The sequence below is a fragment of the Loxodonta africana genome, chromosome 2 (assembly GCF_030014295.1).
Source record: "Loxodonta africana isolate mLoxAfr1 chromosome 2, mLoxAfr1.hap2, whole genome shotgun sequence".
NCBI classification, from domain to species: domain Eukaryota; kingdom Metazoa; phylum Chordata; class Mammalia; order Proboscidea; family Elephantidae; genus Loxodonta; species Loxodonta africana.
Window position 1 is genome coordinate 151,747,556 of NC_087343.1, and position 14,495 is coordinate 151,762,050.

General features: G+C 41.9%; 1 protein-coding gene across 8 annotated transcripts in view; it reads right to left on the reverse strand.

Annotated features, from left to right (window-relative positions):
• The window catches only part of SIL1 (SIL1 nucleotide exchange factor), a 324,841-nt gene that overhangs the window by 144,276 nt on the left and 166,070 nt on the right, over positions 1 to 14,495 (reverse strand). For all 8 annotated transcript variants that reach the window (XM_064276851.1, XM_064276819.1, XM_064276836.1 and 5 more), the window contains one exon: positions 6,452 to 6,572. In XM_064276851.1, coding sequence (XP_064132921.1) covers positions 6,452 to 6,572 — 121 coding nt within the window. The remainder of the gene's footprint in view (positions 1 to 6,451; positions 6,573 to 14,495) is intronic.

Below are 14,495 nucleotides of genomic sequence, written 5' to 3' on the forward strand. Positions count from 1 at the left end.
TTACTGACAACATGTCCAAAGTACTTAAGACGAAGTCTTCCCATCCTTGCTTCTAAGGAGCATTATGGCTGTACTACTTCTAAGACAGATTTCTTCGTTCTTCTGGCAGTCCATGGTATATTCAATATTCATTGCCAACTCCATAATTCAAAGGCATCAATTCTTCTTTGGTCTTCCTAATTCACTGTCCAGCTTTCACATGCATATGAGGTGAATGAAAATACCATGGCTTGAGACAGGCACACCTTAATCCTCCAACTGACATCTTTGCTTTTTAATATTTCAAAGAGGTCTTTTGAAGCACATTTGCCCAATGCAATACCCCGTTTGATTTCTTGACTGCTGCTTCCATGAGGGCTGATCGTGGACTTAGGTAAAATGAAATCCTTGATAACTTCAATACTTCCTCTGTTTATCATGATGTTGCTTATTGGTCCAGTTGTGAGGATTTTTGTTTTCTTTACGTTGAGGTGTAATCCATACTGAAGGCTGTAGTCTTTGATCTTCATCAGTAAGTGCTTTATGTCCTCTTCGATTTCAGCAAGCAAGGTTGTATCACCTGTGTACTTCAGGTTGTTAACGAGTCTTCCTCCAATCCTGCTGCCCCATTCTTCTTCATATAGTCTAGCTTCTTGGATTGTCTGCTTAGCATACAGATTAAATAAGTATGGTAAAAGGATACAATGCTGAAGCATGCCTTCCCTGATTTTAAACCACTAAATAGCCTCTTGTTCTGTTCCAACAACTGCCTCTTGGTCTATGTATAAGTTCCTCGTGAGCACAATTAATTGTTCCGGAATTCCCATTCTTTGCAATGTTATTCATAATTTGTTACGATCCACACAGTCGAATGCCTCCGCATAGTGAATAAGACATAGGTAAACACCTTTCTGGTAGTCTCTGTTTTCAGCCAAAATCTATCTGACGTTAGCAATTGTATCAATTGTTTCACATCATCTTCTGAATCCAGCTTGAATTTCTGGCAATTCCTTGCCAATGTACTGCTGCAATCATTTTTGAATGATCTTCAGCAAAATTTTACTTGCTTATGATATTGTTCAATAATTTCTGCATTCTGCTGAATCATCTTTCTTTGGAATGGGCACCAATCTGAATCTCTTCTGACATCTATTTTGGTCTTTTCTTTTCTTCCTGTCTTTTTAATGACTTTTTATTTCCTTTATGTATGTTGTCCTTAATGACATCCTACAACTCATCTGGTATTCGGTTATTAGTATTCAATGGGTCAACTCTATTCTTGAGATGATCTCTAAATTCAGCTAGGACATAATCAAGGTCATATTTTGGCTCTCGTGGACTTGTTTTAACTTTCTTAAGCTTCAGCTTGAACTTGCACATGAGCAATTGATGGTCTGTTCCTCAGTCAGCCCCTGGCCTTATTCTGACTCATTATATTGAGTTTCTCCATCATCTCTTTCCACAGATGTAGTTTTGATTCCTGTGTATTCCATCCAGCAAGATCCACGTGCATAGTTGTAGCTTATGTTGGTGAAAAAAGGTATCTGCAATGAATAAGTCAATGGTCTTGCAAAGTTCTATCAAGTGGATCTCCAGCATCATTTCTATCACCAAGGCCATATTTTCCAACTACTGATCCTTCTTTTTTGTTCCCAACTTTCATATTCCAATCACCAGTGATTATCAATGCATCTTAATTGCACACTTGATTGATTTCAGGCTGTGGAGGTTGGCAAAAATCTTCAACTGTTCATTTTTGGCCTTAGTTGTTGTTGTGTAAATTTGAATTACAGTTGTATTAACTGGTCTTCCATGTAGGTGTATGGATATTATCCTATCACTGACAGCATTGTACTTCAGGATAGATCTTGAAATGTTCTTTTTGACAATGAATGTGATACCATTCCTCTTCAATTTGTCATTTCCAGTTTAGTAGACCATATGATTGCCCGATTCAAAACGGCCAATACAGTTCATTTCAGCTCACTAATGCCTAGGATATCAATCTTTTTACAACTACATAACTGATTTATCACCCCTCTGATCTTGGATGTTTAACAGGTACCTCAAACTCATTACATCTAAAACATAGCCTCTTGATTCTTCTCCTCATAAGCCTGTTCCTCTCTCAATCTTTTCTATGTCAATAAATGGTAACTCCAAACACCCAGCTGCTCAAACCCCAAAATGAGGCTTTACTCTTTTTTTTTTAATTGTGCTTTAAGTGAAAGTTTACAAATCAAGTCAGACTCTCACACAAAAATTTATCAACACCTTGCTATATACTCTTCATTGCTCTCCCCCTAATGAGACAGCACACTCCTTCCCTCCACTCTCTCTTTTCCTGTCCATTCCACCAGCTTCTGACCCCCTCTACCCTCTCATCTCCCCTTCAGACAGGAGATGCCAACATAGTCTTATGCGTATACTTGATCCCAAAAGCTCATACTTCACCAGTATCATTGTTTATCCCATAGTCCAGTCCAATCCCTGTCTGAAGAGTTGGCTTCGGGAATAGGTCCTGTCTTGGGCTAACAGAAGGTCTGGGGACCATGATCTCCGGGGTTATTCTAGTCTCAGTTAGACCATTAAGTCTGGTCTTTCTACGAGAATTTGGGGTCTGCAGCCCACTGCTCTCCAACTCCCTCAGGGATTCTCTGTTGTGTTCCCTGTCAGGACAGTCATTGGTTGTAGCTGGGCACCATCCAGTTCTTCTGGTCCCAGGCTAATGCAGTCTCTGCTTTATGTGGCCCTTTCTGCCTCTTGGGCTCATAATTACCTTGCATTCTTCATTTTCCTTTGCTCCAGGTGGGTTGAGACCAAGAGGCTTTACTCTTACTACCCCGTTTGTCTCAACTTCTACATCTAAATCATAAACAAGTCCTGTAGGTTCTACCACAAAATTAAATCTCCAAATCCATCCACTTTCCACTGTGACATCCTAGACTAGGCCATTATGTCATCCCTGGTCTACTTAAATGACATCCTAATTGCCTCTGTGCTTCCTTTTTGGTCCACCTTCAATCTGTTTTCCACACACATAACAACTAAAATGATCTTTCCCAAGATCATTAAAGCAAATCATTCTCCTGCATAAAATCCTCCGATGGCTTTCCACCGCACTTAAAATTATGTGAAGTACACTCAACATGTTCCTTAAAACTCCACACGATATGCCCCCTATCTACCTCTCCAAACTCATCTCCTATCAGTCTCTTTCCTTCTCCTAGTCTCTAGTCACCTTGATCATTTTTGTTTCTCAAACACAATGAAAACTCTTCCTTGACAAAGCCAGGGGTTCATCTTGTTTCCTCTGCCTAAAATACTTAACCCTAAGCTTATAAACCTAACCCTCTGGATAGCTAAATCATCTTCCTTCTTCAGATCTCAGCTCAAACATCATCTTGATGAAAACTTCCCAAACTATCCTATCTAAAGTGGCCTTCTCCAGGGACTCATCACCTTGTTTATTTCTTCCTTAGCACTTATCACAATCTGTAATTATATTATTTGTGTGTTTCTTTACCTGTCTGTTTTTTGTCTGCCAGCCTCTGTGAGGATGACCTATTGTTTATTTTGTTTACTACTGTATTCCCAGTGCCTGGCATATGAACACTCAATAGGTCTCTGTGAAATGAATAAACAGAGCAAGTAAGTGGCTCTATCCTTGCCTACCCCCCTAACCACTATACCATATTGTACCTTGGTAAGTGCACAATCCAAGATGGGACAACTTCAGTGTAGTTCATACTTCAGTTTTCTAAGCATGTGGTTGTTGTGGAGTCGATTCAGACTCATAGGAACCCTATAGGACAGAGTAGAACTGCCCCATAGGGTTTACAGGCAGCAACTGGTGGATTTGAACTGCTGACCTTTTGGTTAGCAGCCTGAGCTCTTAACCACTTCACCACCCGGGCTCCTCTAAGCATAGGGGGATGATTACCTAAAACCAGTGAGGATGGCAATGCCAAAAACATAAATAGCAAGTGGAAAACCTGCTGAAACGAGCCAAATACGCACTGAGGTCAGGCAGTGCCAGAAGAAGCCTCTAGGACAAGCCAGGGTCAGGGATCCTGTCCGAGGCCATAGTGCCCATAGGCACTGTAGCTCAAGGTAGCAGAATGGACAGCCACACATCCAGCAGGACCAATGAAGAGGCTGTTATGGATTAGGCTTAATGTATTATCTCTATCTCTCTCTAACCTAGTACTTTTTGGGGGATCACCAAATTCTTTGACAATCTGGTGGAAGCTGTGGATCTTGTCCCCAAAACAGAACAAACAGGTAAGCAAAATACTGTAACAATTTCAGGGGACTGGCCAACATACTTAGGCCTCTGTTCTCATTCCAGTCATAAAGAGCTGAGAAGACACTGGGGAGTGGAATTAGAGAAGCACAGGATGAGGTCCACCCTGGGGCGGGGCGGGGCGGGGGGGGGAGTTGCTGCCAAAGGCAGCCAGAGACTCTCTGAACTCACAGCGCTGAACACCCACACCACTTTGTCAATGCCCTTTGGGCTTCTGTTCAGACAGATTTGCCACTCGCTGTAAACACTGAGAAGGAAGAAGGCAGGTCCAGAATATCCTGGAGGCCATTCCAGTGCAGAACTCTCAGAAAAATTCCGAAGGAGAAAAGTAAAGAGGCAGGAGTGGGGACAAATATTTCTTCCTTATGGTGGGTCTACTACAAACCACATAGATGGCTCTGCTTTCTGCTCTAAAAAGATGTGAGCAACAGACAAGGCAGTAAACTTCTACTGATGATCAGGTATTAGAGAAGTAATATCCAACCGTATAAAAATCAACAAGAAACTCTAATCAAGTTCCTAATTTAAGTATTTGTAAACCAAGAAAAAAATACTTTTTTTTTTTTTTTTTAATTTAGAAAGTAAGACTTGGTTTAAATGTGACAAAGACTTCCTAAACATACTTTGAGACAGTGAAATATGTGTATATATGTATGCTGGGGATGAAGAGAGGTTGGCAAGGGCTAGGAGAGTGACGTTTGATTCTTTCTTAGATGGCTGTGAGAAAGGAATAATCCTATGACATGGGCCACTCCAGGTACAGGCTTATCTGGAGACAGGGAGGAAGATGAAAGATTCTTCCTAGTTTGAGGAGACTGCAAGGAAGCCAAATGCCTCTCTCTAAAAATAAAGCAGAATTTTCTAACAGTGAAAACTGCCCAAATCTGAGCAGGCTGCTTTGTGGGGTTGTGAGTGCTACCTGACTGAAGAGGTGCATGGACAGCTGAATAACCTTTTTGTCAGGTGTATCGTCAAAAATTTTTTTTTTTAATCGTCAAAAAGACTCAGATTAAGAACTGGATCTCTAGGGTCCCTTCTAATTTTAGGATGCATCCTATCTAACTAAAAGCGTTCTTTAAATAACAAAAATCAAAGGACTGAGTAACACACTAACCCCACTCAATCCATGCAGAACTTACATGTACAAGAACAGGGATTTACAAACTATCTGTAATGGCCAGATGATATTTTAGGTTTTGAGGGCCTTATGGCTTCTCTTTCCCAACTACTCAACTCTGCCACTGTAGCAAGAAAGCAGCCACAATCTGTAAATGAATTACGTGGCTATAAGTCAATAAAACTTTATTTATGGACACTGAAACCTAAATTTTATATGATTCTCATAAGTCATGAAATATTCTTTTTATTTTTCAAACCATTAGTAAATGTAAAAACCAACTTAGCTCATGGGTCATACAAAAACAGGCAGAGTTTGCTGGCCCCTGTGTTAGAAACTTCATGGCTAGTATTTATGACAACCTTCAAAATCACACACGTCCAGCAGCCCCTGTAAGCCCATACCTCAACCTCTTTCTCCTCTCATGCACAAATCAAATACTAAGCAGAGAAAGCTTGTTAATTCAAGGCAAAGGACAGAAAAATAGAGACAGTGAATTCTCCAAAATCAAATAATCTAAACTGGAACCTCTAACCATTGGAGCACTGCAATGGCCTCTACTTTTATACCATAAGAAAGCCTGTTTTAATATGGACTAACAGGAAGAAAAGTTAGTCTGAATTAAAGACTTTAAAATGCAATTTTATTGTTCACCAAGGAAGTATTACTGCAAAGCAGAAGCCTAACAGGCCTGTTTTAATGAATAGATGACTCATCTGTAATCAGCACATTAATTGTTCGGATTCAAATGGGTTGCTCTTAAAGTACTGGGAAAAATAGCTTCATTTTTAAAGCAGGTTAAGCATTCCCCCTACAGCCTTTTTTAACATATCAATTTGCTTTGCAAACTGTTTCTTTCCAAAGACTGTAGAAGTAAACTTCCATAAAACCCTGACAGATTTATTACAAATTCTAGGCTGTTAAATTTCAAATTAAAAAAAAAAAAAATTGCATGAATCTGGGGAAGAAACATTACATCGTCATTACTTTCAGTATTACAGAATCGATGCCATCACTTACCCTCCCAGTCCCTAGGGATGACACTGTACCTTTTGCCTTTTTTCGACCTTTTCAAATTATTTCGGAATTTGTCCTCATATTGGAGTTTCACTTCTCTTGCCCCAGTCTGGAGATTCAGCCGCACGTGAGATCCTGCAGGGACGGCCTGACCTAAAAGACAAGAAGAGAGAAGGCTCATGAAGTGCAGGGTCCCTGGTGGGGCACTGGGATGAAATGGCTGGCGAAAAGGCCAAGAGGACTTATTAGTTCATGAAGACCAGACTCTGCTGTGTTCACTTCCCTCCTTAATTCACCCATCCATCTCTCTTTTCTTCTCTCTCTGCTACACACACACACCATTCACATATACTCCCTTTGCTAGTCCACATCTAATAAGGCAATGAGGCAAGGTAGGCAAGGGGATCCACACTTGAACCCAGAGACCAATGCCTCCTCATCAGAACCTGCATATTTAAGCTATCCTAAGGCCCCTATGTGGCAGTTTTTGCTTGACTGCTAACCTGAAGGTTGGCAGTTTGAACCCACCCAGCTGTACCATGGAAGAAAAGGCCTGGCAATTTGCTTTTATTCAGATTACAACCAAGAAAACCCTATAGAACAGTTCTACTCTGTAACACATGGGATCACCAGGAGTTGGAAATGACTTGAGGGCAACTAACAACAACAACAACAACATGTTTTCTTTAAATTGAGCAAATAAACCTTTTTGCTATGTACTTACAGCACCCTGGTAAATACCTACTCATTCTTCAGGACGCAGCTGTATTACTGCCTCCTCCATCACACCTTCCTCCCCCTCCCCTGGGTCCCACAGAATCCCAGACAGCCTGCCATGCCAGCATGCTTACACTTCACCACTCTCATCTGTTTAATCCAGCTCTCTCCTCCTTGAGCACAGGGACTCTGTCTCTTCCTTCTTTATTTCCTCTGCCCCAGGCCAGAGCTTGGCACAAAAATTTGTGGCACTTAACTTTTATGAGAAGGAAGAAGACAGAGCCTGGAAGGCAGGAGGATGCAGCAAGCCAAGGAGGCCAGGACTGGAACCAACAAAAATTAAAAACCAACACCGACCTGTCTCAGAGGAGCTGATCCACTAACAGGGAAAACAAGAGTCATGAGTGAATGAGATACTCATATACACAACTGCACACAATTACCCAAGGATGGTTAAAAAGCAACTGCGCAAGATCACCTACTACAAAAGGAATGTTACACTTATTCATTCATTCATGCAGATGATATTTACCGAGCAGCTACTATACACCAGCCACTGTGGTAAGCACTAGAAATACAAAGACAAAAGTGAATGGTAACAAGGATACAGAGTTTCAGGGAAAAGGCTCTTCACTGACTGAAGACAGGAAATCTAGAAGCAGAGATACTGCTCTGACCCCTGAGCATTGACTCAGCTTTCTCCTGCCTGAGGATGGCATCGCCTTGCTGGTGCTAAGTTTGATTCAAGAACCAAAAAAGGATGGCAATCTAAAAAAACTTCTTCCATGGAACAGCATATCACAGATTCTCATGAACCATCAGGAAACTCTGAGTATAAAAGGGCAATGATGTAACAAGGATTCAATAGTTTTCTTAATTCAAGATCCCAGTGAACTCAGAGCTTCACCAGCCACTGTACTCCCATCAGAGAGGCACAGAGCCAGGGAAACACCACCCAAGACATGCTTTTTCTTTTCCTGCTACCCCATTTCAGTGGGGAGTTTTTGTATCCTTGGTGAAATAAAATGGGAACTTCCAGTGTATAACTACATGCGCACATGGGATCTTTCTTCTGATCCAAAATCCATCCAAAATGCTGCAACGATTAAAAATATGTCCAGAGTGGAGTGTGGAAATCCTTCTCTGGAAAACCTCTTGAATAAGTTATGTTGGAGGTTAAATGAGGCAAAAAATGAGACCCAGACTTGGAAAAAAGGAATCCCAAACAGAGGGAGGCCCCTGTGCCTAGGCTCGGACACAGAAACTGAGAGGCCGCATTCAGGAGGCAAGCAGAAGAGGCTGGCAGAATTGGAAGGGCTGTGGGGAGGCTGCTAGGGTAGTGTGGCATCATGAAGCCCAAGCTCAAGTAGCAAAATAAAGCTAACAGCTGAGGAAGCTGGTTCCAGGAGGAAGTGAGGCCAAATACTGGCAAGAACAACAACCCGTTGCTGTCGAGACAATTCGGACCCATAGCTTCCCTATAAGACAGAGAAGAACTGCCCCACAGCTTTCCAAGAAGCACCTAGCGGATTCGAATTGCTGACCTTCTGGTTAGCAGCTGTAGCACTTAACCACTATGCCACCAGGGTTTCCAAGAACAAAGAACTGGCAATTTCTATCCTATTCTTATAATTATGAAGCAAAAGGTAGCCTCTTTAGCATTGTGAGGGGGGTAGGTGGCCTTACCTCAAGAGACCCAAACTGACGAAACACCACCATCACCCATACCCAGTCTATATCCAAAACCTGTCGATTTTTCTTGCTATTTCTGTTACATGCATCCCCTTCTCTCCATCTTCCCCATCACTGCTCCTGTCCAGGCCATCACAATCACTCTTCTGGATACTGCAATAGCCTCCCAACTGGCCACCCCTAGTCGCTCTTAACCATGCTGTTTTTTCTAATAAATGATTTTTTTTTTCCAAAATACAAATCTGACCACGTTATTCCATTGCTTCAAAGTCTTTAATGATTTTCTACTGTTCTTAGAATAAAGATAAAAATCCTCACCCCAGCTGATGAGGCCTAGCAGTATCCAGTCCCTGCCTGCCTCTTAAGCCTTGTCCACCCTTCACTCCCCACAATCTAGGCCACACTGGCCTTTTCCCACTCCCTGAAAGAACCATGCTCCCTCCCACCATGAGGCTGTTTCACCTGCAGTTTCCTTTGTCCAGTATGCTCTTTCCAAACCCAGCCTCTATCTCCTCATCCTCCCAATCCCAGCTAAGATTCCTCTGAGAGGCATCCTCAATCTACCTAGACCAGAACAGCTCGCACCCCTCCAAAGGCTTTCATAGCATAATGAAACATTTCTTCCAAGTCCTGACCACAGTCAGTGGCTTTATTTTAGTTTTCATATTTATCTAGGTTACATGAATGCTCACCATTTTATCCCCAGGGCCTCTCACACAGTCTAGCATATAGTAAACCCTCAGTAGTAATTTGTTGAGTGAAAAACTGAAAATGAAAGAGAGAAAATTCTAGTTGATGTAGGGATGTGTGCTTTTAATAGCTCTGAAAAGGCCAATAAGGATTTTCAATAGGGCAGGTAGATTCATAATAATTAACAGTCATAGTAATAGTTGTTTTTAGTAGTAGCAGTATTAATGCTAGCAATAATAGCATCTTGATTTTACAGACTTTCGGTCAAAGAGAAATGGAAAAGAAAAAAGTATATGAGATTATAAGCTTCAGAACATAACAGGTTATACTGTGCTAAGCTGGCCAAGGAAGAGACTAAGATCTTATGTGAATCAATTAATTTTATTTGGGGAAAATTCCAAAATTACTCCCTTCACATAAGCCACCACAGGGGGCAAGAGCAGCCACAATACCATTAACTTAAAATTCAGGTTGTGCTCATTTAAAATATACGAAACCAGCCATGGTAGCAGCAACAGCAGAGGCAGCAGAAAATACAGTATTTCAAATGTTTCCACCCCAGTGGGAAAAGAGCCAAGTTATAGAGAATGTGTCATCTGACCTGCATCCTTCAAGGCCTCAAGGGCAGGAACACTAGGGAAGAGCAGTAGCAAAGAGAAGTCACAACACACACGCAGCTAAAGGTAAAGAGTCAAGGATTGAGGGGTGGAAGGCAAGGGGACAGGCAGAAAATAAGATAGGGATCCAGAAAGGAAAACAGGCCGACAAAGCCTACAATGTCTGTCTTCCCGTCACTGACTCCTGTAGGGGTAGATCCCAAGGATGAGTGTCCCAGTCGGAAGACAACTTATTCACATTAGGTAAGGTGACATCATGCTTGAGTTTTGACCTCCACTGAGACTCTCTGTCACTGACTTTAATCACAGCCCAAGAACCAGGTAAAAACCTTATGCTCTTCCTAGGGGAAAAAAATCCGTGTTTGATCTCATCCTTGTTCCCAATTTTCTTCTATACTCTCTGCCATGTGACTTTGCAATTCCTCCTGCTAGAGGGAGTGTGTACTTTCCTGCCACTTGACTTTGGGGTGGCTTGTGACATGCTTTGACCTATGAGATGCTAGTAAATATGCCACAAACTGAGGTTTGAAATGTGTTTGCATGGTTGGCTTGTCTCTTGAGCTTCTGCCATCACCATGAGAAGAACATGCCACCACTAGCCTTCTGGTCCAATAAGCGCTAGAGACGCATGAAGCAAACCTGGACCCAAATCACAGATCAGGACCAAGTCCAGCTGATTGGCAAGATATGTGAACAATAAATGAGTTTTTGGTTGCTTTTCACTTTCCCCTTTGAACTATCTTTAAACTTATACAAAAATTGCAAATACAGCACAGGAGTTTCCATATATCCCTCATACAGTTTTCCTCAATGTTAACATCTACACAACTGTAATGCAATTATCAAAACTTAGAAATTAACCCACCACAAATATGTCAGTTTGTTGGACTGCAGTGGCTTGGGCATTACTGAGATGCTGGAAACTATGGCACCTGTATTTCAAATACCAGCAGGGTCACCCGTGGTGGACTGGTTTCAGTGGAGTGTACAGACTAAGACAAAATAAAACGAAGTACCCAGCGGTCTACTTCTGAAAAAACTGGCCAGTGAAAACCTTATAAACACCGTGGAAAGTTGTCTGAAACAGTGCCAGAAGATGAGCCCCTCAGATCAGAAGGCACTCAAAATACGACTGAGGGAGAGCTGCCTCCTCAGAGTAGAGTCTACCTTAATGACATGGACGGAGTAAAGATTTTAGGACCTTCATTTGCTGATGTGGCATGACTCAAAATGAGAACAGCTGCAAACATCCATCAGTAATTGCAATGTGGAACATACAAAGTATGAATCTAGGAAAACTGGAGGTTGTCAAAAAAGAAATATCCTAGGCATCAGTGAACTGAAATGGACTGGTATTGGCCATTTTGAATCAGACAATCATATGGTCTACTATGCCGGGAATGACAAATTGAAGAGGAAAGCCACAGCATTTATCACCAAAAAGAACATTTCAAGAACCATCCTCAAGTACAATGCTGTCAGTGATGGGATAATATCCATACAACAAGGAAGACCAGTTAATATGACTATTATTCAAAATTATTCACCAACCACTAATGGCAAATATGAGGAAACTGAAGATTTTTATCAACTTCTGCAGTCTGGAATTAAACAAACATACAATCAAGATGCATTGATAATTACCAGTAATTGAAATGCAAAAGTTGGAAAGAAAGATGAAGGATCAGTAGTCAGAAAATATGGTCTTGGTGACAGAATATCTTATTCATTGCAAATACTTTTTCTCAGCAACATAAACAGAGAGTATACAGGTGGACATCACCAGATGGAAAGCACAGGAATCACACTGACTACATATGCAGAAAGAGATGATGGAGAAGCTCAATATCATCAGTCAGAATAAGGCCAGGGGTCAACTATGGAACAGACCATCAACTGCTCATATGCATGTCCAAGTTGAAGCTGAAGAAAATTAAAACAAGTTTGGAAGAGCCAATATACAAACTTGAATATATCCCATCTGAATTTGAAGACCATCAAGAAGAGATCTGATACACTCAACACTAATGACTGAAGACCAGACAAGTTGTGGGATGACATCAAAGACATTATACATGAAGAATGGAAAAGGTCACTAAAAAGACAGGAAAGAAAGAAAAGACAAAAATGGATGTCAGAAGAGACTCTGAAACATGTTCTTAAATGCAGAGTAGCAAAAGCTAATGGAAGAAATGATGAAGTAAAAGAGGTGAACCGAAGATTTCAAAGGACAGCTCCAGAAGACAAAGTGAAGCATTATAATGAGATGTGCAAAGACCTAGAGTTAGAAAACCAAACAGGAAGAACATGCTTGGCATTTCTCAAGTCTGAAAGACTGAAGAAAAAATTCACACTTCAAGCTGCAATTCTGAAGGAGTCTATGAACAAAATATTGAGTAATGCAGGAAGCATTAAAAATAAGATGGAAGGAATATACAGAATCGCTGTACCAAAAAGAACTGATAGGCCTTCAGCCCTTTCAGGAGGTAGCATATTATCAAGAACTGATGGTACTGAATGAAGAATTCCAAGCTGCACCGAAGGCATTTGTGAAAAACGAGGCTACAGGAATTGACAGAAGACCAACTGAGATGTTTCAACAAATGGATGCACTGCTAGAAGTGCTCACTCGGCCATGCCGAGAAATCTGGAAGACAGCTACCCGGCCAACTAACTGGAAGAGATCCATATTTGTGCCCATTCCAAAGAAAGATGATCGAACAAAATGCAGAAATTATGGAACAATATCAATATCACACATGAGAAAAACTTTGCTGAAGATCATTCAAAAACAGTTCCAGCAGTACATCAACAGGGAACTGCCAGAAATTCAAGCCAGACTCAGAGGAGGACGTGGAACAACTGATATCACTGCTGACGTTAGTCGGATTCTGGCTGAAAGCAGAGAATACCAGAAGGATTTTTACCTATGTTTTATTAACTATGCAAAGGCATTTGACTGTGTGGTTCATAAAAAATTATGGATTACATTGTGAAGAATGTAGATTCCAGATCCCTTCATTGTGCTCACGAGGAACCTGTACATAGATCAAGAAGCAGTTGTTCAGACAGAACAAGAGAATACTGAGTGGTTTAAAGTCAGGAAAGGCGTGTGTTAGGGTTGTATCATTTCACCATACCTATTGAATCTGTATGCTGAGCAAATGATACAAGAAGCTGGACTATATGAAGAAGAATGGGGCATCAGGATTGGAGAAAGACTCATGAACAACCTGCGTTAAGCACATAACACAACCTTTCTTGCCGAACATGAAGGGGACGTGAAGTATTTACTGATGAAGATCAAAGACCACAGCCTTCACTATGGATTTCGCCTCAACTAAAGAAAACAAAAATTCTCACAACTGGACCAATAAGCAACATCATGATAAACAGAGAAAAGACTGAAGTTGTCAAGGATTTCATTTTACTTGGATCCACAAACAACACCCATTGAAGCAGCAGTCAAGAAATCAAAAGATAGGTGGGGCCAAGATGGCTGAATAGACAGACACTTCCGGCGAACCCTTGTACAACAAAGACCTGAAAAAACAAGTGAAACGATTATACTTATGACAAGCTAGGAGCCCTGAACATCAAAGGTAAAGTTAGAAAATGGACTGAGCAGCAAGAGGAGGAAGAGACGGTTCAGAAGTGGAGAGGAGTTACCAGACCTGGATTGCCAGGAATGCTCAGGCACCATTCCCGGGAGCAGCTGCGGTGGGCTAGTACTAGTGTTCAGCCGCAGTTTCCTCAGGGAGAAACAGCCAGCCGCACAACCTACTCACACCACCAGAGCCAGAGAAGAACGGTGCTCTCGGCAAAAGCTAAGTACTTGCGTATATTTTACCACACCCCCCTTCCCTCCCAGCCAGCTTCAGTGGCTGTTGATTTCCCTGGGCCTAAGACATACCCAGTTGAGCACCTAGAGCCATCCTCCCAGCCTTAGAGAAGGATGAATTCGCAACTGGGGGAAAAGATAATTTGCCAGCTCCACTAACCAGGGGAGCTCAGGACAGAAGCAGCTCTTGTCCAGGCATAAACAGTCCGTGGACTTTGAGTACCTTTCCCCCCCCCCTGCATAGACCTGTGTGGGCCTATTTCAGGAGAATAGGCACTTGTTGGCAGACTACGACTGTTTCAGCTGTGCAGTGGAGAAGAAGGTGTTTGATCTTTGACACCACTTTGCCTATTAAACAAGGTCCTCACCTACCCACATCAGGGGCCTAAGGACTGGTGGCTCCACTCAGGTCACCCAGCCACCCACGACAGAGGTCTAAGGATAACTGGTACCTCCCAGTACTTATAACCAAAAACATCAGGTGCCAACGGTCTGTCTGCAGAACCCACCCACCTGTAT